General features: G+C 41.6%; 1 protein-coding gene across 3 annotated transcripts in view; it reads right to left on the bottom strand.

Moving 5' to 3' along the window:
- Positions 1–265: 265 nt before the first annotated feature.
- The window catches only part of eml2 (EMAP like 2), a 34,349-nt gene continuing 7,563 nt past the window's right edge, over positions 266–27,051 (bottom strand). For 2 of the 3 annotated variants that reach the window (XM_020653492.3, XM_020653493.3), the window contains exons 2-22: positions 20,247–20,477; positions 19,629–19,746; positions 19,047–19,148; positions 10,889–10,917; positions 9,171–9,300; positions 8,796–8,945; positions 8,201–8,270; positions 7,827–7,937; positions 7,613–7,708; positions 7,387–7,521; positions 7,117–7,216; positions 6,857–7,011; positions 5,682–5,807; positions 5,446–5,577; positions 5,242–5,309; positions 4,170–4,258; positions 3,974–4,071; positions 3,581–3,668; positions 3,363–3,458; positions 2,842–2,972; positions 266–2,013 (exon numbers count right to left, since the gene is read on the bottom strand). In XM_020653492.3, coding sequence (XP_020509148.2) covers positions 1,888–2,013; positions 2,842–2,972; positions 3,363–3,458; positions 3,581–3,668; positions 3,974–4,071; positions 4,170–4,258; positions 5,242–5,309; positions 5,446–5,577; positions 5,682–5,807; positions 6,857–7,011; positions 7,117–7,216; positions 7,387–7,521; positions 7,613–7,708; positions 7,827–7,937; positions 8,201–8,270; positions 8,796–8,945; positions 9,171–9,300; positions 10,889–10,917; positions 19,047–19,148; positions 19,629–19,746; positions 20,247–20,477 — 2,381 coding nt within the window. In that variant the 3' untranslated portion in view covers positions 266–1,887. Of the gene's footprint in view, positions 2,014–2,841; positions 2,973–3,362; positions 3,459–3,580; positions 3,669–3,973; positions 4,072–4,169; positions 4,259–5,241; positions 5,310–5,445; positions 5,578–5,681; positions 5,808–6,856; positions 7,012–7,116; positions 7,217–7,386; positions 7,522–7,612; positions 7,709–7,826; positions 7,938–8,200; positions 8,271–8,795; positions 8,946–9,170; positions 9,301–10,888; positions 10,918–16,511; positions 16,653–19,046; positions 19,149–19,628; positions 19,747–20,246; positions 20,478–27,051 lie in introns of those variants that run through there. The other variant, XM_020653494.3, reaches the window with a different exon arrangement.

Here is a 27,051-nt window from a genome sequence, read left to right as displayed (position 1 = left end):
GGGGCTCGTTGCATTTAAAGAGACACACACACCAAAATAGAGCGTTCTGAGAGAGCTGGTTTATACAGGGTCACAAACCTCCTCTGCTGCTTGATTCATGTTTTATTTTGACCAAAGCACAGCACAGATGTTTCATTTAGAGCACAGGGGGACTGTTTGAAAAGGGGGAAACGGGGGATAATATGTCCTCTTTAAATTAACTTCAGTCGGATCATCGGTTCCCTTTTCCCCCAATTAAAAAAAAAAGACAGAAAAAATTCTGATGTGAGTAGTTGGGTAAAAACTTTATTAACAAAAGAGAAGAAGGCGAAGCTCAAGCTCACTTCAACAGCACAGCAGCCGACATTACTCTTCCGTCAATCACTAAAAGTGCCACAAGAATATAATCACATCCATCGTTGTTATAGTTCAATATTAAAATAACACAGCCACTTGGATATACTGCATCGTACATATATTAACTCTATAGACCTTTGCAACATGAACAGCATCTACAGGAGGAGGGCAGCCTCAGTCATGCTCGTTCTCTTGCTATGTAGCGCCATCTAGTGCCTTCTAAAGCACGGTTACAGTAACACAGTAGTACCATCAGAAACACAGCAGGCCGGGGGAGGGAGGGGGGGGATGGGGGAGGCGGGGCTAAATGAGAGGCTACGGGGAAAACAGCCAAATCTCAGACAGCCATCTGTATCGTAATCATTTTGGAAATCATGTTAAGGGAAGAGAATCGCTTAGATAACAAGGCAGTTAGGTTATAATCATAGTTTTTAAAGAGGAATAATAACACCCATTTGATGAGGTTTAATACAATCGTCCTGTGACCCAGGTGAGGTCAGTAAGTTGTCATAAACATCACACATCCCTAACACATGTGGATAAAAGCTAACGCACATGGAGCTCTGACTCAAACCTTAAAGAGGTTACTTCCTGTTTGTCTAAACTCCAGGAGACGTTTGTCACAGGTTTGAAGGTGTGCCGTTTGGATTTCTTACTTCAGAAAAGAGGGAAGATGTTTATAAGAATCTACGACACTCATCTGGGTGCAGAGTTATTTGACTCTTTAAAGGTCGATGTGTTTTTGGATGTTTTAGCTCTTAAATCGTGTGAACTTTACTTCACAGCTCGACAAACATATCAGCTTTTTTTTTTTTTATTCAAATGAGACTGTAACTTCCACTCACTATCAAGAATCCAAAAGCTCTGATGCATTTTATTTGAAAACTAGAAGGAAGTATGGAGAATGCCTTTTACACATGAATCCTAAACTGGAGAGTCTGCTCTGTTTACTGTATGAGTGAGAGGAAACCAATGTCTGCTTGATGCTGCAGGATTAATATGCAAATATTAATCTCTAAAGCATAAACACAAGCCTGTTAATAACCTCTGTGACTTCTATCCAGAGACGGTCAGATCAATGGTAAAGAATACACGATTTGTAATTGAAGAGCTAAAGCTTGCAAAGACATGTTTCCATTCATATACGTGGACCTCCCTCCAGAGGGGGTTAATGTTAATACAGTTCAGGCACAGTTAGTACTAATGCTAAAGCCACAGGTTCACCAGCTGCTCTGGTGTTACAGTAGTTTGTTTTTTATGGGTACAGTTAGGACTCACTTCCTGCAATGCAACAAATCATTTTCTCTACATTCTATCACAAACAGCAGGACACTAAATAATTAGCTTTTATTACAACGGGGTGATTTCTGTGGGTCGGTGGAGGTGTGTGTGTCAGTGTGTGAGTGTGTTTCTTTAATATTTTCCGGTAGGCACGGAGGAGTGACTGCCCCCTGGTGGCAGGAGGACAAAACAGTGAAAGGTGATGGGGCGGTCGGGGAGGAAAGCTGGTCCCTGTCTGCAGGGATTCAAGATGTGGTTGGAGAGTGTTGCCTAGGCAACCACCCACTGCAGGATGCTGGTGTCTTTCCCGCCGGTGGAGATCAGGTGACTGTTGTCGTGCAGGAAGGCAACGTTGGTCACGTGACTGCTGTGGCCACCGTACTCGTGGCTCGGAGCCTAAAGATGAGAGGGAGGCAGAGAGAGGAAGTTAAAAACGGTAAGAAATGAGTCAGCTCCAAAACAAGGTCAGCTGTGGCACTTTGTTTTATGGGGTCTCATATGCCAAAGTTCATATTTAAGTTATTTTTTCTATAATTTTAAGTCAATAATGACAACTTCTAACAGAGTCTATAACTGTGTAAGCTTCTGACAACTTAAAAAAGGGAGCAGGATGTAGAGTGACATTTCATTCTTAGACTAATTTGACTATTTTGTATTCAAATTCTTTTTTCAAAAATTCAGTATACATTCCACTTGAAACCATTCGTTCCAATACAAAACATAACCTTCAGATTTATCTCAAGGCTGGGAAACACAAAAAAAAGAAAAGATCTTGCAGAACAATTTGTTTCTGCGTCTGGGACAGTTTTCCTGAAGCACAACTTGCAGAATGTTTGTTCAACGAGAGACTTTCAAACATTTACAACTTGTTGTAACGTTTTACAGCTGCTGGGTTGTTGTGCTAATCGCAGCCAGATTGTCTGAATGGATAATTAAGTTTACAGCTCCGGTTTATTTGTTTAAATGGTGAAACTACAACTAAAAAGAGGTAGAAGCCGAAGAGTCTGAACGTGTTTGTCAGCAGAAATAAACACTTGGTAGAAATTTAGGGTTTTCTAGGTCCCACCCTGAAAGCCTTGTGCCTGAGTGTTGTGTTATTCTCATTGTGTCTCACAGTGGTTATTAACAGTTACTCAGAACTCCTTAAGGTCATAAATATGTTGTCGTCTGCATAAAAACAGACACTGATGTGCTAACAGAGTGTAACCGGTTGGACTAACTGACCCTTGGTTGAGAGCAGGGGAAGTTGAACAAGTGCACTTTGCCAAAGTCATCAGCAGAGGTCAGCAGGGAGCCGTCATGTGACCTGCACACGGCATTGATGTCTGTGCCGTCTGCTCCATCCGGCCAAACTCCTGAGAGACAAAAACAGAAAGATAAAAGAGACAGAGAGAGAAAGACAGAAAGGAGGGTGAAAAGTGTTAAGATTCACATCATGTTCAGGCTGCATCAAAGTGTTGTGCAGTGATTTCATAAGGTGTCGATCTGGACACAGAGCTGACAAGAGAATATTGAAAAGAGAGAAAACAAACAGCTCTAGTTTGATGCACTGCAGGGAGAGCAGGACTCTTACAAAAATATGAGGCATTAAAAGTCAAAGAAACTAATACTAACACCCACAGTGTTGCTGGGTTTATAATATAAACCAGCTCAGAGACAGTCTGGTTTCTGATCTCAGATTGGCTCCTCGGCTTTTAAAACAACAGACAGATAAAAGATGTCAGGTGTGTTTTTAATGGTCCTACCGAAGGTGTTGAAGCTCAGGGTGCAGGTGGAAGTGGCCCACTCCTGGTTACGCACCGTGTCCATGTTTGTCACATGTTTACCACTGGATGCCTCCCCTGACAAAACAAACAGAAACAAGGTTTATTTAAGAAACACAAGTGGGGGGGGCTCATGTTGACATAATTTAGAAGAAATTACAATAAAGTGAAATGTTTGGAGACAAAGGAGGAGGACCTACAGAAGAGGATCTCGTAGTCTCCTGAGTTGGTGACGAGGAACTGGCTGTCTGAAGACCAGTCCAGGTGGGTGACGAAGCTCGAGTGACCCTAAACAAAAAGCAGTTTATGTTATCATGAAACTTCACACAGGATCTGAGGGTTTCTGCCTTCATTAGTGAGATACATTAGGACAGTATAGAGTCAGAAACCAGGGAGAGAGAGGGTGTGGAATGAGATGCAGCAAAGAAGCCACAGGTCGGATTTGAACCCAGGCTGCCCGCTTTAAGGACAGCAACCTCTGGACATGTGGCATGTTAACTAACCACTAGGACTCCAGCGCCCCATGTGACATGTTTGAAGCCTGATTGACTTTAATATGTTAAAAACATGTTAGTGTAGTCATGTGTACTTACAGTGCATTTCCCCACGCGGCTGTATTTCCGACCATTCTCCGTCACAGCGTAGATGTAAACAAAGTTGTCATGGGAAGCAACAGCCAGGAAGTTTCCGTCTGAAGAGACAACAAGTCCAGAGTTTAATTATCATTTTAAAACTGAAGACTTCTTCATGGATCTGCCTCAGCGATGTGAACACGTGACAGCGTTTTACCTGGAGAGTACTTGACGTTGGAAATGATCTCATTTCCATCTGTGTGCATAGAAACCAGATCCCTGGTGTCAGTGTCCAGCACCAACCACCTGACACACACACACACACACACACACACACACACACACACACACACACACACACACACACACACACACACACACACACACACACACACACACACACACACACACACACACACACACACACACACACACACACACACACACACACACACACACACACACACACACACACACACACACACACACACACACACACACACCAAGGAAAGTATCAACCACAAGTTAACAGAACCCAACAAAATATCAAATATTGAGTAATTATCAGGAATTTAACCCTTTAAATGCCAGTTTGATTACATGATTCTGGCATTTAAAGGGTTACATTACTGATAATTATAAAATATTTGGTAGTTTTGAGCAGGGCTGGAGTTGTTTAAGAGATTTATGCAAAAAAAGTAGAAAGAAATATGAATCTGTTCTGTTTTTATAGCAGTTTTTGTAAATTGGACATTTTCGCCCTCCAATGTCCAAACAGGGAACTACATTTTAAATCTGATGCTACACAAAAACTAACAATGCATCAAAGTCAATATTTTGGATAATCTTTGACATATCCAAGACTGATTTTAAAAAAATCCCCCAGCCACCAAATATTTGTTATATGGAAAATAACTAATTTTTGTGTTTTTTTCCTAAATAACAACAGTGACATCAAGTAATCAAACTGGCATTTAAAGGGTTAAATTCTTAAAAATGATTGAATATTTGGTAGTTTTGAGCATGGCTGAAGTTGTTAAGTAGATGTATGCAGAAAGAAGTAGAAAAAAATATCAATCTGTTCTATTTTTATAGCAGTTTTTTGGCATGGACATTTTGTCCTTAGAGACTTAAGAGGGTCGTAAATTAAACTGATGCCTCAGGGTTAAATGCATTCTTCACTAAAAGTCTATACATAAACTTTTATATAAATGACTCATCTTGATCAACAAGCGGTTCCGCATGCTGGTGTTGCTGTTAAGTTTTTGATTTCTAACTGTGACACTGACCTTCCAGTCATGGTCCCCACAGCTAGAACCGCCCCGCTGGGATGGAAACCTGCAGACCTCCCCGGGTCCTGGAGCACGGAGGGAGCAGAGTTAATTACTTTATTTCATGATAACTATTCATCATCAAACAGTGTCGTCTTTGTGGTTTATGTTATCGTCTAGCTCTGTAAACTAAACAGCCTCAGGTCAAAAGGCTTTAATCACCTCGATGGTCTTGCTCCACAGGGGCTGATGGGAGTTGGTGTCCCAGAGGTGAACCTGTTTGTCCTGGGCGCAGGTGACAAACTGCTCCATGGAGGGATGAACATCCAGACCCCACAGCTCATCGGTGTGACCCTGTGATACAGAAGAGGTCGTATCATATACACCTGAGAGCATGTCTAAACAAACGACCACCATGTGCTCGTCTTTAACAGAAACGAGAACGTGTCTGTGTTTACCTGAACAATGGGAGTTAAAGTATCAGGGAAGGCGGCTCTGATGATGGCGTTCTTAGTGGTTCCCACAAAGAGTTCTCCAGGTTTCCCTTCAGCCAGAGCCCGAACAGGTCCAAACGACTCGCCCACCTGGATCACAAAACACAGAACAGACTCAGAGTCAGAAGAGGCGCTTTGTTAAAGCATCTCGCATACGACAGAGAGTAAATCAGAGCTTTATGACCCCCAAACTGTTGAAAAGTCAAGATGCTGTCATCTAAACAGAGCAGAAAATATATATATATATATATATATATATATATAAATAAACACAACATGACAGCTCCCCAAAAGTGAAGCCAGAACATTTGTCGACTGGCTGCAGTACGGGTCATAAGCTCCGCCTCCTCCATGTTAACAGATGGGACATGGGTCAAACTTTAAAATCTAAATACACGTCTTAAACTGTTTTTCTAAAACATGTTTTTTGTCATAATAGTAAGTTGTCAGTATAGACCTGAGTATTTTACTTCACATGCATCTGTTAAATGATTTTAAATGTACATAATTAACTCCGAACAGCTGGTTAGGAAACTATTTACAGGCACCAGATGTAGACCCTCCATCTTAGACTTTAGTTAGATTTTTATTTTGCTCAGCCTCCACAGGACCCTCCAGAGATAAACAGAGAAGCTCCGAGTGGTAACCACAAACTGAACGATAATTTAAACCACCTCTATCAAAGCTATGAATATGTGATTTTTCACACTTAAATGTCGCAGAAATCAAGAATATCCTCTGAAAATAACTCTGTGAGTCATGACTGTCTACAATGAGTGTAACACCCGAGTCCCACTGTCTGTGATGTTTTCAGAGTCCTATCTTCAGTTTGTTTACATCGCCCGGACAGCCGGCTGACTCCTCCCCTCGTGTATAAAAGTTGTTTAATTGAGGGACTAGAGAAAAGAAGAATAACATACTGTACTCACTGCTTAACTGTGTTTCTAGATCACGCTCATTTCAGGTAAATTTACATGCAGTGTGAAGATACCAGCATAATAAAGATCTCTAGCATTAGCATGCTAACACAACAATGCACCGCGAGTTGTTTTGGTTTCATGCTGGTGCTCAAGGGCGACATCTGCTGGATCAAAAAAAATCGCACAGTCTTCCTTTAAAAGACACTTTTGCCCTCTCACCTCCATCTCAGCCTGCTTTCTGTAGTCGTGGTTCCACAGCACCACCTTGCGGTCCTTCCCTCCTCCGGACACCAGGGTGCCGTCCTTCAGCACACAAACAGAGAAAATGCCCCCCTCATGGGCCCCCGACACCTGGTGAGTGATACGGTTACCACCTGTCAATCCAAAACAAAGGGAATTAGAATAAGGAGGACCCCCCCTTGCCTCTGATGGATGCTTTTCAATGTTTGGTGGGTCAGAGTGAGTCATCGAGATTCTACCTTTGGCCCAGATGTAGATGTTTCCACTGGAGTCTCCTGTGATGGCATCTCCGTTCTCAGCAAACGCCACACACAACACATACTTTGGTTTCTCATGTTTCTACACAGAGAGAGAGAGAGAGAGAGAGAGAGAGAGAGAGAGAGAGAGAGGGAAAATAGAAGGATTGTATTTCTCTTTGATTCATTTAAGAAATGTCTACATATCAGATCAACAGAACAAAGTGTATTATCTGTGTGTGAACTCGAGGTAGGAGGGCAGAGCGGTCGTACCTCGAACAGGCCCTGTCTCTTGGTGAGGGTGGTTCCCTCCACGGTCCAGAAGTTGATGTGAGATTTTCCGCAGGTGACGATCAGGTTTGCATCCATGGGATGAAAGACAGCGCCCAGCACAGAGTCATTGGAGCACTGCAGAGACAACAGAATGAAGACGTCAACATGTTTCTCCACCAATAAAGATGCAGCTGTGTAAATCTGAGGTTACAGGTGGAGGGGGTACCTTGACATCAGCCACTTGTTTTTCCTTCTGCCAGTTCCAGACTGACAGGATGTGATCGTTGGCATCATCCACAGCGCAGAGGAAGGTGCCGCCATTCTGACACAAAAAGAAGACGTGAAAGAAGAAAAAGTTATGTATGCATTCAAACTAATGCTCATTCATAAATCACCTGCAATTAATGACCGAACCCTCTACAGGAAGTGAAGCTGCTTACCGACTTGGAGAAAGCCACGCAGGTGACGGCTCTGTCGAACACTCCCATCCCGAGCACGTGCAGCGTGTTGAGGCTCACAGAGTCCCAAACCCGGACATGAGGAGCCAGCAGCTGAGCAGACAGAGAAATGAAAAAGAGAAATGATGTGAAAAAGAAAGGCAAACAGAATGTAACCAAATGGGTTTTTATTTATTGATTTGAAGCATTTCGTTTAATGCAATAAGCACGTTCACATTCATTCCAACGTTCAACAGAAAACAATATCTTAAAGAATCTTAGTTCATATACTGTATAGTAAATCTTTCATGATGAAAATATGCAGCAGAAAATTAAACTCTGTAGGAGGATTAAATTATGTTCTTTTTTTTTAATACCTTTCCATCTTTAGAGTTTCCAGCCACTTGTCCAGTTGCTATGGTAACCATATCGGGATGCACGCTCAGGCTGTGAACAGAAAAAAAATAAATCAATACTTTTTTTTTTCCACTGTTTGTGTCCTCTGTGGGCTCTTACTGTAAGATTCAGGTATTTGAAATGAATCACAATGACAGTCAATGTTTTGAATGTGAACAAGCGCTGACACAGGTTTTCAGGATTTTACACTTTGTTTTTGTTGAACAAGGAAGTCAAAGAAGTAGAAGCACTATCACAGGATTGACTTCTAAAACATACACGGCCAACTAATGTGCTTATCTGCATCGTTTCATTTCTATACAATCACTTTGCTTTGTTACCACAGCATGTCAATCATTTTGTACATGCACGAGAAGAATGTCACAGAAAACCCTGCGCCCCATGTATGGAGGCTGTGGTCCTGCAGGGAGGACGGCCCGGGTTAGAATCCGACCTGTGGCTCCTTTCCTGCATGTCATTCCCCACTCTCTCTCCTCGATATCTGACTCCATCCACTGTCCTAAAGCCCAAAACTAAACCTTTTAAAAAGATGTCACCAGCCTTCACTTTTCTCACCATTTGACGTCGTCATTGTGCCCGAGGTAGTGCCTCTGCTGCTGCTCCTCCGTGTTGTAAAGCACCACCACCGAGGCGTTGAAGTACACGATCTCTCCCGTGGGCAGCAGGTAGAGGTTGGAGCGGCAGTCGCGTCCACGGTATCCGTAACTGATCACCACTTAAGTTAGGGAACAAGATGGACTGAACCAGCCAGAATGAACATCTGGTTTTCTTATTTTAGACTTTTAGCTGATGCTCTGACAAATAAAGGATAATACAATACATAATGAAACAGGCAATGATTCCTTATTCTTTCTTCCTGTCACTTCTAAATTCTAAAGGAGACATTTATGCATCATTTTCTCAGTTGTCCCGTCCCAGTCTGAAGGATACACCCACTGCAGTTTGAGCTTGCGGTCAGGAAGCGCCACCTTGTGGTCCAGGCTGTAGCTTTCCTTCTGCTGGTCGGGGATGTGCATGGTGACAGGCCGACCTCGGAGGAACATCCTCACGTAGCCGTCCTCTGCAGGGACACAGAGAGAGAGAGAGAGAGAGAGAGAGAATAAAGATAGGTGAGAAAGTCACAGACAGACAAAAGTCAAGCTGCAGACACAGAGTGAAGGTTTCTCTTTAAGAAAACAATACAAGCTCAAAAAGTGAGATTCACAAGTCTTACTTTAAATACAACCACAGATAAGAGATTCCTGACTCTTCAGTTGAGAAGATGTTCAAACCCTGACATGATTTTGTTTAAACTTTCTTTTCTGGCTCATCAACCGGACTCTGTCATTATGGACTGGACTGGTTTGGTTTCCTTTCATTCCTGACATCTGTGCCTGTTTACTTGAAAATTGCTAGTTGGCAGTCCACAGTAAAATCATTCAATTTATTATTTATTTGTATAGCGTCAACTCATAACAAGTGTTATCTCAAGACACTTTACAAAAAGCAGGTAAAAGACCTTACTCTTTGTCTGTTAACATTACAAAAAGCAGGTAAAAGACCTTACTCTTTGTCTGTTAACATTACAAAAAAGCAGGTAAAAGACCTTACTTATTGCTATATTACAAAGACCCGGCCTATCCATCATGAGCACTTTAGCAAAGCTGCAAAAGTTACAGTGGTAAGAAAAAAACTGTCTTATTAAAAGGCAGAAATCTTCGGCTGGATCCCCAGCTCATGACGAAACAGCCTTCACAGGCCTAGACTGCACCGGGGTTGGAAAGGGATCGGGGGAGAGATGAAATCAAGCAGAATAAAAGAATGCAAAGGGAATACTTTGTTCTTTGTGAGTAAAAATCATCAGACCATTTATACACCAAGAGGGAAAAGAACTGTCTAGTCAGTCCCTCAGAAACCTTCACTCAGTTTGGATGTTTTACAAACAGATTATATCTGCGTCTTCAGTTTCTGTGTCCGAACACTTTGCAGGAAAAACAGATCGTTGATTTTTCTGCACATCCAGACGCTTCAAAAGTCAGTTCTTTATTCTAATGGCTGCTCATTACTCAACATGAGGAATGTATTAGTGTCCAAAGTAACAGTGACAAATATTCTACACAGGAAATGAAAGTCTATAACTGAGTTCAACACGTTAGAGGTGGCTCCTCCTGGTTACAGTAGATTACAGAGCAACAGTTAATGAAGGTATAATCTCAAAGCACACACAGAAACACAAAGCATGCTGCAACGAGTTCCAGTTCCAGTCCTTGACCCAACTTTGGCATCTCACACGGCAGCTGTTTTAAGGCGCCATTTGTCATTTTTTCCATCTGTTTGGTCAGGAATAGGTACAACAAGTTCTGAGCTAAATGAATGAAGTGTTTCATAGTATTTGTTGAAATGATAACTCAAAATGTGACAAAGCCCTGGTCTTCTGGGGAAAAGTCCTGCGCTGTTCAACCCGTCGTATCAGACTTATCGATCTTTTACCAGCTGCAGTTTAATGAGCTTCTTATTTCTGCTGGCGATCTGTGAACGTTTGAGTTTACTCTAAGACGGTGCTCTTTATGACACAATGGATACCTGGTGTAAGTGCATGAGGTTCAGTGGGGGGGATAAATAACAGCTGAAAGCATTAGAGTAGGTCGGTAAAGACAAACTTTTCTTACCTGCGTTGAGGGTGCATTCTTTGGATTTGCTGTAAGAGAAAGAAAGGAAAGTATTGAAATGTCTGCTGTGAGGATTGTGATGCGGCGTTAGAGGAATCAGGGTGTGACTGTGGCACATAATGAAGGAGTGTAAGGTGTTGTTACGCACCACTGAGTCCATCAAACAACACAGACGGTGTATTTTCTTTGTTCCATGGCATCAGGCCTTCCTATATGATTCTGAATTATTTATTCCTCTCTTTACAGGCTGCACCCTCATCACTCAGCATCACATTAACCGCACAATAGCAATGTTTGAAAAGAGCTGCAGAGCTCAGTCAGCAGAAAAACCCCAAGCATCATGGAATCAAGACCGCTCTTTTCCTCATGCAGATTAAGATGATGGACTCAGGATGAAGGTCCCGGGGGCCTGGGAATATTGTTCCTACTGTATATAAGTCTGACAGAGCTGGCATGTTTAGCATGCACCAAATTTATGAAATTAAGCGGTAATGATGTTTTCAAACATTTAAATGTTTAATGGAATAAAAAAAACAACATGCACCATTTTCCAGTGAGGAGCTGTGTGAAACGTTTCACTGTGAAGTTAAACAAATCGACAAAGATCTACAGATATGAGAGGCTGGTAAAAACATCCTTCACTCCCATTAACCTCAGTGGTTTTATGGTCATTTTATTTATGAGTCAGTCATTTTAATAATGTCCCTGTTAGGGTCACTGAAGTTACACTTCTTCAACATGTTAAGATTTTTCTAAACAACGTATAAAGGACTTTATTTCTTCTTCAATGTGCAAACACCAGACACACTTCTTAACGTATTGCATCCTCTTCTTAGCAGAAAATAAAAGTGCACTGAGCAGTGTGTTGTGTGCAGTGTACTGTATGTGATTGTTGGATTAAAATAACATTATATACACAGACTGACTGGGGAGTCAGAGCTCAGAGCTGTTCTGTTCAACTCTTTACTGTAAAGTGTACACAGTCAGAGGAAGAGAACAGGTGTCTTTTAAAGAGTCAGCACACAAAGTAAACAGAGATGTGCTAATTCTGTGTATCCACACATAACTGGTGACACTGACTTTGAGCTAAACACACAGTTAATGTTTGAGCTCAGCCAAACACTGAACGAGGAGGATCAGAGTGAAGACGAGAGAGAGGTGAGATCAGAAGTGTCACCACATGTCATGAAGAGAGGCTTAATGTGTTCATATCAAAATGTGGATTACCTCTTTAAATTTCAATCAGAAATGTCAACCAGAGAGTCGGGCCCTTTGCCAGAGTCCATTCTCAGACCTGTCAATCAAACCTGTTACTGCCTCATCAGCTGAGCTCCTGATTCAGCCGTCTGTCAACCAATCAGGACCGCCCGCTGAGCATTTTCCCCACATGCTGACCACTCAAACCTAACCCCGTCAGGATGCTGTCAACCAATCAGATCATCAGGATGTTGAGGACGCTGCCTCAGCTGTCAAGGTGGATATCACCGTGGCAACAGCGGTTAGAGTGAGGCTTGATGAGATAAGGTGGGATAATTGTTTGTGCCTCTTCTAGCTCAGCAGCAGTCCGTGTCTGAAGGAGGGAAGTCTGAGGAAAACTGTGAAATGTGCAGATGCTAATCTAGCTTTTTTAAACCAAGTGAGTGATGTAGCAGGAAAGTGACCATGAAGAAAAATGTTCCCCGCTAACATAAGTTAATAACCGCAAAGTGAAATAACAGTTCTCTACAGGCATGTGACCAAATTGCCGCCTGAAACATTGAAGAAGAAAATCTTTTCAAAAGACACCGCTGGTTGTTCTACTGTAGGATGCACATGGCTCAGATCAAGCATCTGATGATGATTCACACTCTTGCCATCAGTTGTGTGCCATAATAAATATGCAGTTGGTTCTCACAACATGCAGAGAGAGGAGTAAATAGGAAAGTAGATTGCTAGCAATCAAAAAATGATGCAATCAAACCGTGTTTCAAAATGTTTGAATCGATGGTTTTTATGGCCCGCTTTTGTTTGAATAGGAAGGTGTGTTCAGCACTTTTATTAGACTACACACAACACAGTGACTGACAGACACTGAATGTAAACACGAGTTATGTTTGATTAAAAAAAACTCCCAGAAGTCTATTTTTCCTGACATTTGTTTAACAGGGAAGATTCACAGCGGGTTTTTTTTCTCTCTGAAGAAGGTTAACCGCTACAAAGAATGAACAGGAAAAAAGAAAAAGACACCACGTATTATGGATCGTAGCTTTTGATGTGTGTGTTTGAACACAACACAAAGACGACTAAAGACAGACTCTGGAGACTGATCTGAGGACCCGACTGTGTGTCAGTTGTGTGTCAGTGCAGCTGAAGGCGACCAGGCTGAGTGTCGGCTCTTTAAAAACAGCCACATAAAGGCCCGTTTGTCTCTTGAACTGTGTGTGTGTGTGTGTGTGTGTGTGTGTGTGTGTCTGTGTGTGCGTGTCTGTGCAGTCGGCCAGGGGAGATCAGGCGTGGCCCGGTTCTAGCCAATAAGCAAACAAGATTGTTTCAGGCCGAGTAATTACTTAGACTGGCAGCCTCACAGGCCACATAACTGTGCATCTAAAAACCCATGCAGGCTGCAGTCCACGGTCACCAGGGAGAGGAGCGCACAAACACAACGCTCATTAACATGCAGCTCTGACTGTACCGTTTGACATTTTCTGGCTGCCTACGCTCTACAACACAATGGCTTCTAGTAAAAAAAAAACAAATGGAGGACTAATGAGCAGCAGAGACTCTTCAGGATTTCAAAGCATCAAGTTCTCTGGTTTCATCAGGATCCAAGAAGTCTTGCGTTGATTTAGAGTCTTAAGCTCTCCTGAAAGTTTCTGACCTTTTTAGCCAGACAATAAGCGACCTCTCTCTCTGTGCGGTCTGGACAGGCTCTACAGACTTTTGCTTAATCCATGGTAATGGGCACAGAGGTAGCCAGGCAGCCGATTAGAACAGACAAACAGACACTAAAGCTGAAGATGGGAACATGAACCTTTCCTGCAGCTCAGCTAGGTTCAGGATCTGCTTCAGAAAGAGCAGCTGTTCTGCAGCACCGTCAGATTTTATCAAAAAGTATTTCCAAAACCAAACTTCAGAATAAACATGAGACCATCGAAAGGAAAGGCAATGACTAATCAGATTCATTCAGTGCTGAGTTCAAATTTTTAAAAAAAAGTTGTCTTTGCTAATCCCTCGTTGTCCGGCCTGGCTCTCAGACGCCGGGGGCAGGATATCTGCTTTACTGAAGCCTCTGACCTCTGAAAGAATAAAAGCTTTTCCTAAACATATTTTCAGAGCTCAACTGAAGGACTGTCAGTGTGAACAAACATTATCTTAAAGATTAAAGGACCAGAGTGTACAGGAAGGAAACCATGCAGCTGGTTTGTGAATCATGATTTGGATTCTTTGATTTGATGAAACATGATTGTTTCATTTTTTTTAAATTATTATTCTTGCACATTTTCTTACAAAACAACTAAATCATTTCTTAATGATTCTTGCTGGTTTAAAATGTTTGACTTGCTTTTGAACACACAAAATGAAAAATGGTTCTATTTTAGTGTGCACAGTTTGATGTACTAACTGTGCAGCTGACAAATTAGTCCAAAACATCACAGAATGACCGGGATGGAGGCGGAGAGGAGAGGAGAGAAGAGGAGGAGGAGAGAAGAGGAGAGGAGAGGAGAGGAGAGGAGAGGAGAGGAGAGAAGAGGAGAGGAGAGGAGAGGAGAGGAGGAGAGGAGATGGATGACCTGTGGGAGCGCTGGGAATTATGGTCAAGCGTGCATCCATTTCCTGGTCTCCATTATGCCTGAAGTACTGCAGCGGTTCAGTTAATGCGCACAAAAACATTTTCACTTAACACACACAGAAAAAAAACACGCAGAAAGACTGAGCTTCTTTCCACGTTACATCAGACTAATGAGGGTAGTGTGGCAGCAGACTGAATACCAGAGAGAGAAGGGGAGAGGCTCTTCTCATCTTTTTCCTTTGACTGAATTTGCATGGTTCGACACGGGCTATGTATGGGCAACAATCATGTCCATAGAAGTGATCATATTTTTCATCCTTTCTGCTCCATGAAACTGAGATGAAAGCAAAAGATTGAACTGATAGAAGTCCTATTCCTTTTCATTGTATTTGCATATACGTTCAGACCTGAAAGACAAAAGTCAACTTTTAAAGAGCTCTTCTGTCAACAGTCATAATCCTCTGAGATCTCTTTACACAAGATGAAGGAAAAGGCATTATTGATGCCACACACACACACACACACACGCCCATCACGTCTGAAGCATGTAAAGCAGGAGGTCCGATCAATGTTATCAGTGTTTCTGCAAGCTGAGCAGAATGTGTAACATCAGTCCCAACACTGCACCAGTCTGCTGTCTGTGTTCCCCGTGCTGCAGGACGATTTTAGAAGAAGCTCTCTGCATGTTGAAGCAATTAATGGATTAATTAGAATCCCTTTAGAAAACTATTTAAAGTCACCCAGCAGAGCTGCACTTAGAAAACAGCGTCATGATCATCTGTATTGTTCTCGTTTGGATTCACTTCAGTCGGTGATATGAAGTTCAGTCCGCTGTCAGAAGAGATCAGATATGAGAGGAAAAAGCAGCGAACGGGACAGATCTGCTGAGCACAGAGTGACTCGTGTCACTTCACATTCACTCATCTCAAATCAAACGTGTGTGTGCAAGTCGCACAACGCACACAGATACGACATGTCGGTGTCACCGGCAATAAGCCTGAAGACAAAAAGAGCCACTAATAACACGTCAATTATTCATAAATACAGTTTAGGTGACGTAATGAGAGACCTCCACTTGCAGCAGACTCAATAAAAGAGTTTGAGCAGAAGAACTGTGTGGATGTCATTCATTCTCTCACAGCTTTCTTAAAAGGAAAGTAAATGTCACACAGAACAGCACACACTTTCCTTCTCGTTCTGACTTATTCAGATCATAATTATGTAACTCATATTGCTTGTGTTTTCATTTGATTCACAGGAACACAACTGTTTCTTTCCTCTTGTGTATTCTCGTTACTATGCAGCAGCTGGTTCTCTGCCCTGTCGACGGGCAGATTAACAGACCGCCTCAAACGGTGTGCGTGACAACAGTTTCATAAAACAGCACCACTTCCTCAGGCTGCAGCCTGACTCAAACAACGGACGGACTTTTAAAAAAAATTAAAAATAATTCATTGCAGATGGTGAGGGTGGAGAAGATGGTGAAGCCTGGAAGTATTTTTACAAAGCTAACCACATAATGTGTTTCATTGTGCAACCTATAAACTATTTCAATATGAGACAAGATCAAATGAAGCACAGACTGGGTGTGACACAGAAAAAAGTTAAACATCCTCCGGCCTCATTTAAAAGCAGATCATGAATCTGTTGACTAGATGAAGCCAACAAGTCACTAAAACAAACTATGAAGAGTCAAAGACGACACACACTTACTTTTTTTTTTCTATAAATCTGTGAGAGCATAAGACTTTCTCTTCCAGAAAGCTTTAAAAACAACTCCTCTATCGTCTATCTAAAGTTCGCTGCTCTCTCTGTCAATCATTGAATGTGTGATAAATAAAGCAGCTGGTTTACCTGGTTGATCTCTTCATGTCTGCAGGTTTCCGTTAGAGTAACAGTTCACTGAGGTGAGCAGGCACAATGTTTCTGTCCCGACTAACAGCCACAGCAACACACCGACTTCCTCCTTCACTCTGCAAACTTTAGCTCAGCCTGAGGAGGCCAACATCCAATCAGAACGCACTTCCTGACTGTGAAGACCACTCCCCTCTGCCCGGTAACTACACACCCCTCTCTTACTCTCTTACTAGGCACTACTGGAAATTAGATCCTTCAGCAGAAAGGGGAGAGGAGAGGAGATTAAGGGACAAGCCAAGGAAAGGAAAGGAAAAGCAAGACAAGGAAAGGAAAGGAAAGTAAAGGAATGGAAAGGAAAGGAAAGGAAATGCATGGAAATGAAAGGAAAGGAAAAGAGAAGATAGGGAACAAAGACATTTTAAGAAAAGAAAGAAGTAAAAAAAAAAGGAAATCTTGAGGAGATAAAAGTAGAAACAAGTGCACAAAAGAAAATGAAACTTTAGAAAAGGAGAAACAAGGAAAATAAAGAGGAAGGGAGATGAGAGGAGAGGTAAAGGAAGGAGCAAAAAGGAGAGAATATGAAGTAAATAATGAATGTTGATCGTTAAAGGAAAGAAGGAGGAGAGAGAGGAAGTTGAACTGTTCAGAAGAGAGAACGATATAACACATAGGAACACTAAAAAAAAGTAAAGTAATGATGGAAATGGAATTAAAAGCGTTCAGACAGAAGGATGAAGATAAAAACAACGACCTCAGATAAAGTTCCTCAGGGTTTGTTTACTGATGACATGTGACCCCTGTGTTGTGTTCACTTGTCTGTGGAAACTTCACTGTCCATCTGACACACAGCTGAGGCATCACAAAGACCAACAGCCTGTTAACTGTAAAACATAATTCATGTTGACGTCTGTGATTCACTGCAGGCAAGCAGGAAGTGCTGACTGTGCGATGTAACGATGATGATGATGATGTGCAGAATCTCTCTCTGATGAGGTAGAAAAAAAAAACTTTGTGAATAATTGAAAAGTCTCAAACATCCTGAGTGAGATTCAAACTTTAGAAACTCTAAAGAATCTGTTTTTGGACGATTACAGACGCTGATGAGAGCAGAAGTTCTTCTTGTCTTTCCCACAACAGCATCATGTCTCTGTTTGTCTTTAGTATGACGCAGGATGTTCAAATTAGAAAAGTGGACACGTCAGCAGGTCAGTTTGTTTTTGAGGCTGAAAAATGAGACACACAGCAGACTGGTCTCTGTCTTCTTTCAAGATTCAAGATGAAAACTAGAATCATAGAATTATAGAATTATGTCCTGACCGATTTGGGGTTTTTGAGGCTGAAACCGATATATATATCGACTGATATCTTTCTTAGATCTGTGTTCAATCTGTAGAGGTAGATATAGGTATAAACATTTATTTTGTTGATTCCTCAAATGTGGATTAAACACTTGTTGAAAAGATATATAATAAGAAGACGAGATGGTCACTCAGATGGAAAGTAACTGAACATGTACGTCACCTCCTGACACTTTGGAGAGAGATGACACTTGTTGTAATCCATACAGCGCCCTCTGCTGGTGACAGAGAACTGCTAGTTTAATACAATGACACTCAAATAAAATGTATTTTACTGTAGTAATATCAGCGTATATCAACAATAAAATTAACTGATACTGGATAAGCTGATATCGCCTGATATTATCGTCAGGCTGATTCATCTGTCGCGCTCTAAATAGAATGGATCTGATGACTAGAGACATATCTAACAGAGTTTGCAGAAGCTGGTAGGTTGAGATTATTTGTCATTAAAGAGACAATGATCCAAGAGAGGTTTCAGATTAAATATGAACTATCATTATAACTAAAAAGAAAACGTGTTGTTTCAGCCAATCCAGAACTGCTCCCTCTCATCCTCTCTTTACACACCTGAAGGAGAAACTACAACAGTCCAGATAACAGAGAAAAGGTGAACACTGGTGGTGCAACATGGCAAACCCATCTGAAAATATAAAAATAATCTTATTTTCTGTATTTATAAGAAAACATAAATATGAATTTTATAAGCAGTTCTTCCTGTTACACATCAATTCTCTGAATGAAACTAAATAAACATGACAGCCTTTTAAACAAGAAGAAGACAGGGCACATGCAGGACACGGGGTAGTGGATCGAACAGCATGTTGAATATGTGTAAAAGTATCTCTCTCTCTGTCATCTCTTCACTGACTGTTTGTGTCTTGACAGTGAGACAGTCTGGTCTGTCAGACACAAAGACAGAAGACAGCATAGAGAGTAAGACAGCTCATTATAACCGTCTGCACTGACCCACTGAACTCCCCCAGAACTCTGCTGACCCCCCAAACAACAAACCTGTTCACTCAGCTCGTTAGAGGCTAAATGAGGAGTTTGTAGTTCCTAGGCACATTTATATTAGAACATGTATTCAACTCTTTTTATTATTAAATAGTGGAAGTGTTATAAAAAATAAAAAGTGTTTAATTTATAGATGAGACGTGGAAACGGCGGTTACCTTTTTCCTCCAGAGGAGCTGCTGGAGGAGGTGGTTCGACTCCGACTCTCCGCTCCCATCTCTCTCCTCACCAGCGTGAGGCGCTCTGTGGACATGCTCTTTCTGGGAGTGGGGCAAAGGAGGGGAAAAGTGTGTTTCAGATAAATCTGTTTTTTATCCTACTCCAACTCTCCTCCCCAAGGCCACTGCTAGAAATACAGCAGGGCTCTTCTTTAATTTCACTCATCAGATGAGGTCTTAATTAGTTCAACGAGCTGTGACCGATAAGAAACAGAATTAAGATTTAAGGGAGAACAAAGTAACAGTGTTAGGATGACACAGCAGAACATGACTGTAGTAATTCTCTTCATATGACTCAAACCAAAGCATCTGATGATGCCGACCGTCTGTTGCATATCAGGCAAAATCGAAATCATTCAAATAAGTCTTCAGAGTTCTCTGTTTTATGGTTTTAAATACAGAAGAAACAAAACAGACAAATGCATATTGCAGATTTAAAAGTATGTCACATACTACATGAGATGAAGTGTAAAAGAGAAAAGAACCCAAACTCTTAGAGAGTATGACTTGTTGTTTGTGTACCTCTTGATGGACTGCAGCACCTCCTTCTTAGGAGAGGACGGGGAGGAGAGGAGGCGTTTCTGTTGGACGTAGCCGTTACTCAGAGGTCTGGAGGGAAGAGCCTGCAGGAGCTGACGCACTGAAAGGTAACACATCATCATTAGATCGAGCACAAGAGGAGAAAAAAAACACATCTGTTTAACCTAGAGTCAAAACTTAATGTGAAACTGTCACCATGTACTTTATGTTCCCGTACTCTCTGACAGTCTGGCAGGGAAACTTTAACTTGCTCTGTGTTATTTTTAATTTGACTTTGAAGGATGCATAACAACAAAGAGACATCCACAACTTTGATAGCATCCATTCAAAGCTGGTGATGTAAACAGTACAAGGCTGCAGCAGCACAGAGATTTAATCCCCCATGTTGGAAACAATTGGTTACTTGTTACATCCTAAAAGGAACATGACTCATGTTGGTATTGAATGGTTGTTCACATCTTAACCATCCATTAGTGTTATTGTTGCATATCCATAAAAAAGCAGATGGAAGTTTTTTCTACTTCACAGAAATATCGATGATGAAGAAACAAGAAAACGGTGCAGGACTCTGACCCTCCTTCCTGCACTTTCCTCGCTCACCTTTGGTGGGAGGAGCTGGAGCTGTGGAAGCCAGAGATCTCCTCCCCGCAGCATGAACACTTCCTGGTTGCGTCCCCAGACTCTGCTCCTCACAGTACCCCAACCTGCGCAGGGCGTCGGCCAGAGCCGCCTTCAGCAGCTGGATCTCATCCTCCTGCAGCTGCAGCCTCTGCTCCAGGTGTGAGACCCGGTCCTCCATGTCCATGTTACTGCTGGCTGACACCGTGTCATCTGGAGAGAGAGCAGTTAACAATACTTTAAACTCACACTACGGACCGGTTTTATCAGAGCGCTGAAAACAGGTTTCTTTTCTTCATAAGAACGCTGTGGTGACAACTACAACGTCATTATTATCAAGTGCAACACAGTGCAACACAGTGTAAGTCTAATAACATCCTATATGAGTCAAGAACAACACTGATGAAAGTTCTTTAGAACTTAATGAGGTAAGAATACTAGTGCTGCAAGCGGCACTGAACAGATGCAGCTCCACACACATGGGGTAGTGATGCATGTCAGGATGTGGCACAGATGCAGAGGGGGCTTCAGATGCAGAGGGGGCTTCAGATGCAGAGGGGGCTTCAGATGCAGAGGGGGCTTCAGATGCAGAGGGGGCTTCAGATGCAGAGGGGGCTTCAGCCTCTGTGTCTTTATAATAATTACTTTATTTATGTAGCACCTTTTAAAAACACAGGTTTACAAAGTGCTTTGACAAACAGCAAAAACAAAAACAAACTAAACCAAACACAGAAGAACATAAACAACAACAAGAACATAATAAACTACAAAATACTAAAAATAATTAAATACAATTCAACAGAAAAGAACCCAAAGTGCACGATACCCAACAGACATATAGAACTCGACCATCACAAGAACCATCATAAGAACCATCACAAGAACCATCACAAGAACCCAACAACACGAGCTGAGACCAAGAGGAGCAAAGATTTAAAAAGATGTAAGAAACTAAAAGAGCTCAAAGCAAATAAAAAGATAACAACAATAAGAAGGTAAGAGCAGTAAAATATGAGATAATTAATAATTGCTTTATCAGACACAACACAGTCAACATCTTTGGAAGTTGTCATTTGTTTTTAACACTACTTAAACCAATTTAGTCTCACAAGGCTTACTGTGTCTCACCAGGAGGTGTCGCTATGACAAAATGCAGGGGGAGTTAATACAAATATGACCCCAGGAAATGGCCATATGCATTCATATATATGTAATACATATTACATCTGCTTGTTTTTATTTATGGTACTGACTACTTTGACAAGTGAACTGTATGAGAGTGAGAAAGGAGGGATTGTGAGGCTGTGTGTGTACAGCAGATGGTGAGAGAGAGTCAGTTAGAGCAGGAGATAAATAAGGAAACAGGACCCATGCTAGCTGCAACATCTGTGCTCTCTTATCTGCACATAAACACAAACAGCTGCTTTAGGTGTGTGTTACCGACACCGTCTACTTGATGCAGCTGCTTTTGTCAGTCGGTGGTTTTGGGTTTCTCACGAGGCATTCAGGAAACTTGACTGGATTTTAATAATTCAGACTCTGCTTGAGAGCGTGTCAGAGCCTGAAGGAAACCGATGGCAGCAGCAGCTATCAGGCTGTTTGCTGAGTGTTTTGTGTCGACTGCGGTCACACGTTCCAGTCATTTGCAAAGTGATATTTGCACTCCACTTATTTTTTCTGATTAATTCCTAGAGATAAAAAAAAAACTCCACCACTCTCCTCCTTTTATGGATCATTTTAACCTGTCAATTCATGCATCTATTTATTTTGTTTCCCTGCATGTTGACTCCAGCCCCCTCGTGTCTCTCCATCCTCATTTTGAACTCTTTCCAGACTAATCATCCACCATCCTCCCACCCAGCACGAGGACTTTAACGGAAGCTAGCTACGTCAAAGAAGGCAAACTGCCCGGAGCGGATTATTCCAGTCAAATACAAGTTTGTCATTTGAAAGAACATCATGGATTCTTTCTGCTTCATCATTGCTAAACCATGTGCTATGAGCCCTCTCACATGTTTTCATTCAAAATAAGAAAAAAGAGACAGTTACACTTTAATATTCAATCAGTGCAAGATGACTGATCGTAAGCACTTTTCTTTGATTATCTTTCTTTCACTCATCTTGCAAACAATGATTAATTAATTCTTCTTACATTAAGGCTTCAATGTGGTTCTGCATAATAAACGATATTACTTAATAAGTTCTCTTTATTGTTACTCATAAACTTCCCTAAACACACTGCCTTCTTATTCAGTGAATGTTTCTAATGTTTTCTCATCATCTGGGTCTGAGCTGCACGTTCTTTAATTCAGCATTTTATACACAGACCATCTCTCACAGCAGAACATTACTCATTGATGTCGTTTCTGTTTGTTGATATCTCAGTGTGAATATCCCCGCTAAAATACAGGTTCAACACAAACTGAAGACGTTTAGAAAACAATATAAACTGGAAAATCATCAGACAAGCTAAATATTTTTAAAGAATCATAAACATGGAGGCGCAAGATGACGTAGTGGGTGGGTGTCCCCCCCCCCACATGTATACATGCTGAAGCCTTCCAAGCGTGCGGCCTGGGTTTGACCTGTCATCCCACTCTCTATCTCACCGATAATATTCACTATCTTTTCAAATAAAGCCATAAAAAGCCCTAAAACAAATCTTTTTAAAAAATCACAAACAAGCCAAATGAAGTAAAATGTTGTTGTTTTGATCATGTTTAACAATATATTTTTTAATGATTTATCTTGAATTCAAACACCTTATACATCTCAAAGGTATCTTAATAAAAGAGTGGGTCCAAATAAGCGACAAACAGAAGATTTGAATCTCCAGTCGTCTGTTCCTATCCAGAAAGAAAGTGTAAACACAACCTAACCACTGACTCAAAAAAGATGAGGTAAAGACAATCATTTACAGTATCAGCTTTAAAACACTTCTATCTCCATGAATATTTACTTTACAAGTTATAAAACCAAGCTTTAGAATCATAGCTCAAACCCTCACTATGTGAAATGATCGTATGTAGTCAGAGTTAATGCAACATCATCTCTGTCTCTGAAGACAAACAGTCAAATAACTAAACAGACTGTGAACACCTGAAACTTCACTGTCCTCTTTATTTCTGAAACAGAGATCACACTCTGGACTTCTAAAAGGGTCACACACCACTTCAGCATGAGCCGATACAGCTCTCCCAGCATGCATCAGTGCGGCGTGGTAAGCTGAGCTGGGGACACAGGGAGAACTGTTACTGTATCACATCTAGCAGTCAAATGAGACAGGAAGGAGCGGGCAGGAAAACCAGCTTCAGATTTACATAGAGAAATCCAGCTCGGAGGAGATTTGCATTAAAGAAGTGACAGCTTAATGTGAGATTACATCGAGCTTACAACGCCCGCTCTCTTCTTTAAAGTCTCCAACTATCTGATGATTTATCTGAATGAGACAGCTTCTCCAAATAAAATTAGTTGAATAACCTGTACACCTTTAAATTGACATTCAATTATATTTATTTATTTTTGTCTGAGCTGACACAGACAAACAAACATCGACATTTACATTCTGCACTTCTGAAGGATCTTCTTGAGGGAATAACAGATGCTGGTCACAAATATTTCATTCCCTTCTTCTGTGAAGTGCTCTCCATCAGCGTCATGGCGTCTTAAGAGGGAAAGTTTGATGACTTCACCGCCCATTTTGGTCACAGCCCTCCTCAAGCAGTTGTTGACGTATTTTCTGTGCCTATCGATCTTCCATTGACTCCCATGTCCCCGCACTTGCCGCTCGTTGATGCAGGAATACGCGATCGTCATTGAAGGAAACTCTGCATGGAGCTTCATCAGGTCCTTCTGCATTATGTATGCAAGTTCCTTGGCGGGAATCTGTCCCAGATCATTGCCACCGGCATGGATGACCAGGATGTCTGGGGGACTTTGAGTAGACATCTCTTCATAAAACCAGGGAAGGACACCAGTCCAGTGAATGCCTCCTTTGCTGAACCACTTCACCTCAGCATGGAGTCCAAAATTCTCTCCAAACTTTGCATTCGCCTTTTCCTCCCCTTGCTGGATGTAACAAGAGCCAATGATCCAGATCTTGGCGATGGGTTTTGCCTCCCCGCTGTCCTTTCTCTTTTTCTCTCTTGGTGTGCCGTCTGTGGTTCTGTTGTCACTCTGTGACCTTGAGGCCATCTTTCTCTTTTGTTGCCTGACCTGAGTCATACTAGAGATGACTTCTTTAGAGGTGCTTGGAAGCTCTATTGCTCTTTCCTCCGCATCTTGGGAGATCCTGCTCTTCTTTCTTTCTGGAGAGGGTATCTTGCGTTTTATTTCGCTGCCCTCTGAAATTTCCACAAGTCTTTTATGACAGATCTTTTGTCTCTTTAGAGGGGAGCTACAGTCAGGGCTAATGTGGCGTTTCAGCAAAATGTCATCATGGACTCTTTTTTTTTTTGTTTCTTGAGGCTGGGTGTGGACTGGGTTGGATTCATCTTCCTTAGAGATTAACTTTCTCTGTGTCATGAAAGGATGCTCCCGCACCTGGCTAGGAGTTATTCTCTTCGTGGAATCCAAGTGCAGCATCTGCTTGACCAGTTCCACAAAGTTTTCCAGATCAGCCTCATCAACCACGGCATCAGTTTTTGACAGATGACGGTCCGGCCTCTGGTGGCTTTCTTTCAGACCGTCCAGGGAGCCAATCATGCAGTTGTTATATGGAAATGGAATAGCGCCATACTCGTGTGGTTTCTTGAAGGTCCACATATTTATCCAAGTCCTCCAGTAAAACAGACTTGTTTTGAGACCGGCACTGAGAAAGTACCCTGGCAGCTGACCTTGAGTTTGAATCATGAACTGGAGCATCTGATATTCACAAGATCCAGGGTAGAGTGGATGTCCAAGGAAAAGCTCAGCTGCAATGCATCCGAGGGACCACATGTCTATGGCTTCGCTACAGGGCAACCCTAGAATGGTCTCAGGAGCCCTGTACCACCTGGTCTGAATATATGCACCATGTGCTATAATTGAGGCATTGCAGGCAGAGCCAAAGTCTATAACTTTGACCCTTAAAGGCTGCCTTACATGGTCCACCAGCATTATATTTTCAAGTTTGAGATCACAATGAGCAACCTGTAATCTCTTCAGTACTTCCAAAGTTGTTGCCAGCTGATATAAGATGGTCTTGATCTCTTTCAGGTGAAGGGAGCGGGTTGGTCTCATCGTAACAAACTCCCTGAGACTCATGTCCAGCAGTTCAAATTCTTGGCACAGATGTCGTTTGTACATGAACGAGCAGTGCCACTTTACAAAGTTACACTCATCAGGATTGAAGTACCTCAGTTTGAGCAGGATTTCATGCTCTCTTTGTAGGTCAGACTTTGTGTGTATCTTCACTACCCTCAGAGCCACCATCTCTTTAGTGGCCGACTTGACACACTTTGCAACTTTGGCAAAGGCTCCATTTCCAACCAAGTCTTCAACAATGTAGTCCGAACTCCGGGAGGAAAGCCGGCTGCCTCTGATGACTTGTAAGTTTTAGCCTGATGGTACAGTAAAGTAGTTCTCTTCTGCCATTTTGCAGTGGAAAACCTGTTGCTTGGTACACACTGCTCAGTGTTCAGTGAAGTTTCTCCCAAAAAACTTTCAATCTGAATCTGAATATTTGTACAGCTTGCACAAACAGTAAATAAGAAATTAATCAAATCCTTTTTATTTTATTTTAAATAAAACAGCGGTGAAACTTTCATGTGTCTTCATGAAAGTTTAACCCCTGTTTCAGAGTCAATAACCCTTCAAATGAAAACCTGTGATCAAATATGGCACGCTTGTTTCATTACATTTAGATATTGGATTACATGCAGGGTAAAACAAAACACTGGTGATGTGTTTAAATTATATATTTTAAACTAACAGAGCGAGAGAAAGAAAGAGATCAACAGAGAAAGAGTTGTAGAGTGAAGTGGGAGAGGACAGATTGTAGGTGGGAGGAGAGAGAGAGAGAGAGAGAGAGAGAGAGAGCGAGAGAGAGAGAGAATGATTAATGTTTCACTAAATACAGCAATAATCCTGTTTATCTAACTGCTGTGAACACAACGGACACTGCAGTGAACAGAGAGATAACAAACGAGGAAGAGACCGTTTTATTATCGTATCTGAAATATTAGTTTACACGATCCTGCTGAACGCTGTCGCATGTTCAAAGTCTACATACTGCACAGTGGGACAGGTTATTCTAATATTAAACTTATCTTTTAAGTGAAGTACAATAAATATCTCCAGACATGCAGAGGTGACAGATAGGGCTGAAAACATATTTTAAAAAACAAACTGATGAGTTTCTCAAGGTTTTAATGTGGCCAGCTAACATTTGAATCTGACCGTCAGAATTATTATATTGAACTTTAAGCCTGTAATATATCAGACCTGCACTATATATAAAAATATGAGGCACAAATGTGATGCACATGATTATTTTACACATTTTGATAACGATATGAAGTGTGATAAATAAACGTATACTTAAGATTCCCTGGTAGCTTTAGCAAAAGCTGTTTTACCATTACATTTTTAACAATATCTCTGAGGGAATCTGATGACGAGCTTCATCTGACTGCATGAAAACGGTGACAAAGTGTAAAATGAAACGTGCTGATTGAGAAAGAAGAAGTGATCGTTTGCTTGAAATCATTTCTCTTATTTATGGAGATGAATTCAAAACTTTGCGATGTGTTTATTGCAAAAGCTCACATTGTAATAACTATACATTTGCGATTGTTTGTTCAGCTCC

This window comes from Labrus bergylta, chromosome 11, assembly GCF_963930695.1.
Source record: "Labrus bergylta chromosome 11, fLabBer1.1, whole genome shotgun sequence".
Classification (NCBI taxonomy): Eukaryota; Metazoa; Chordata; class Actinopteri; order Labriformes; family Labridae; genus Labrus; species Labrus bergylta.
Note: the sequence above shows the minus strand (reverse complement) of the source record. Positions and strands in the feature narration are given on the sequence as shown.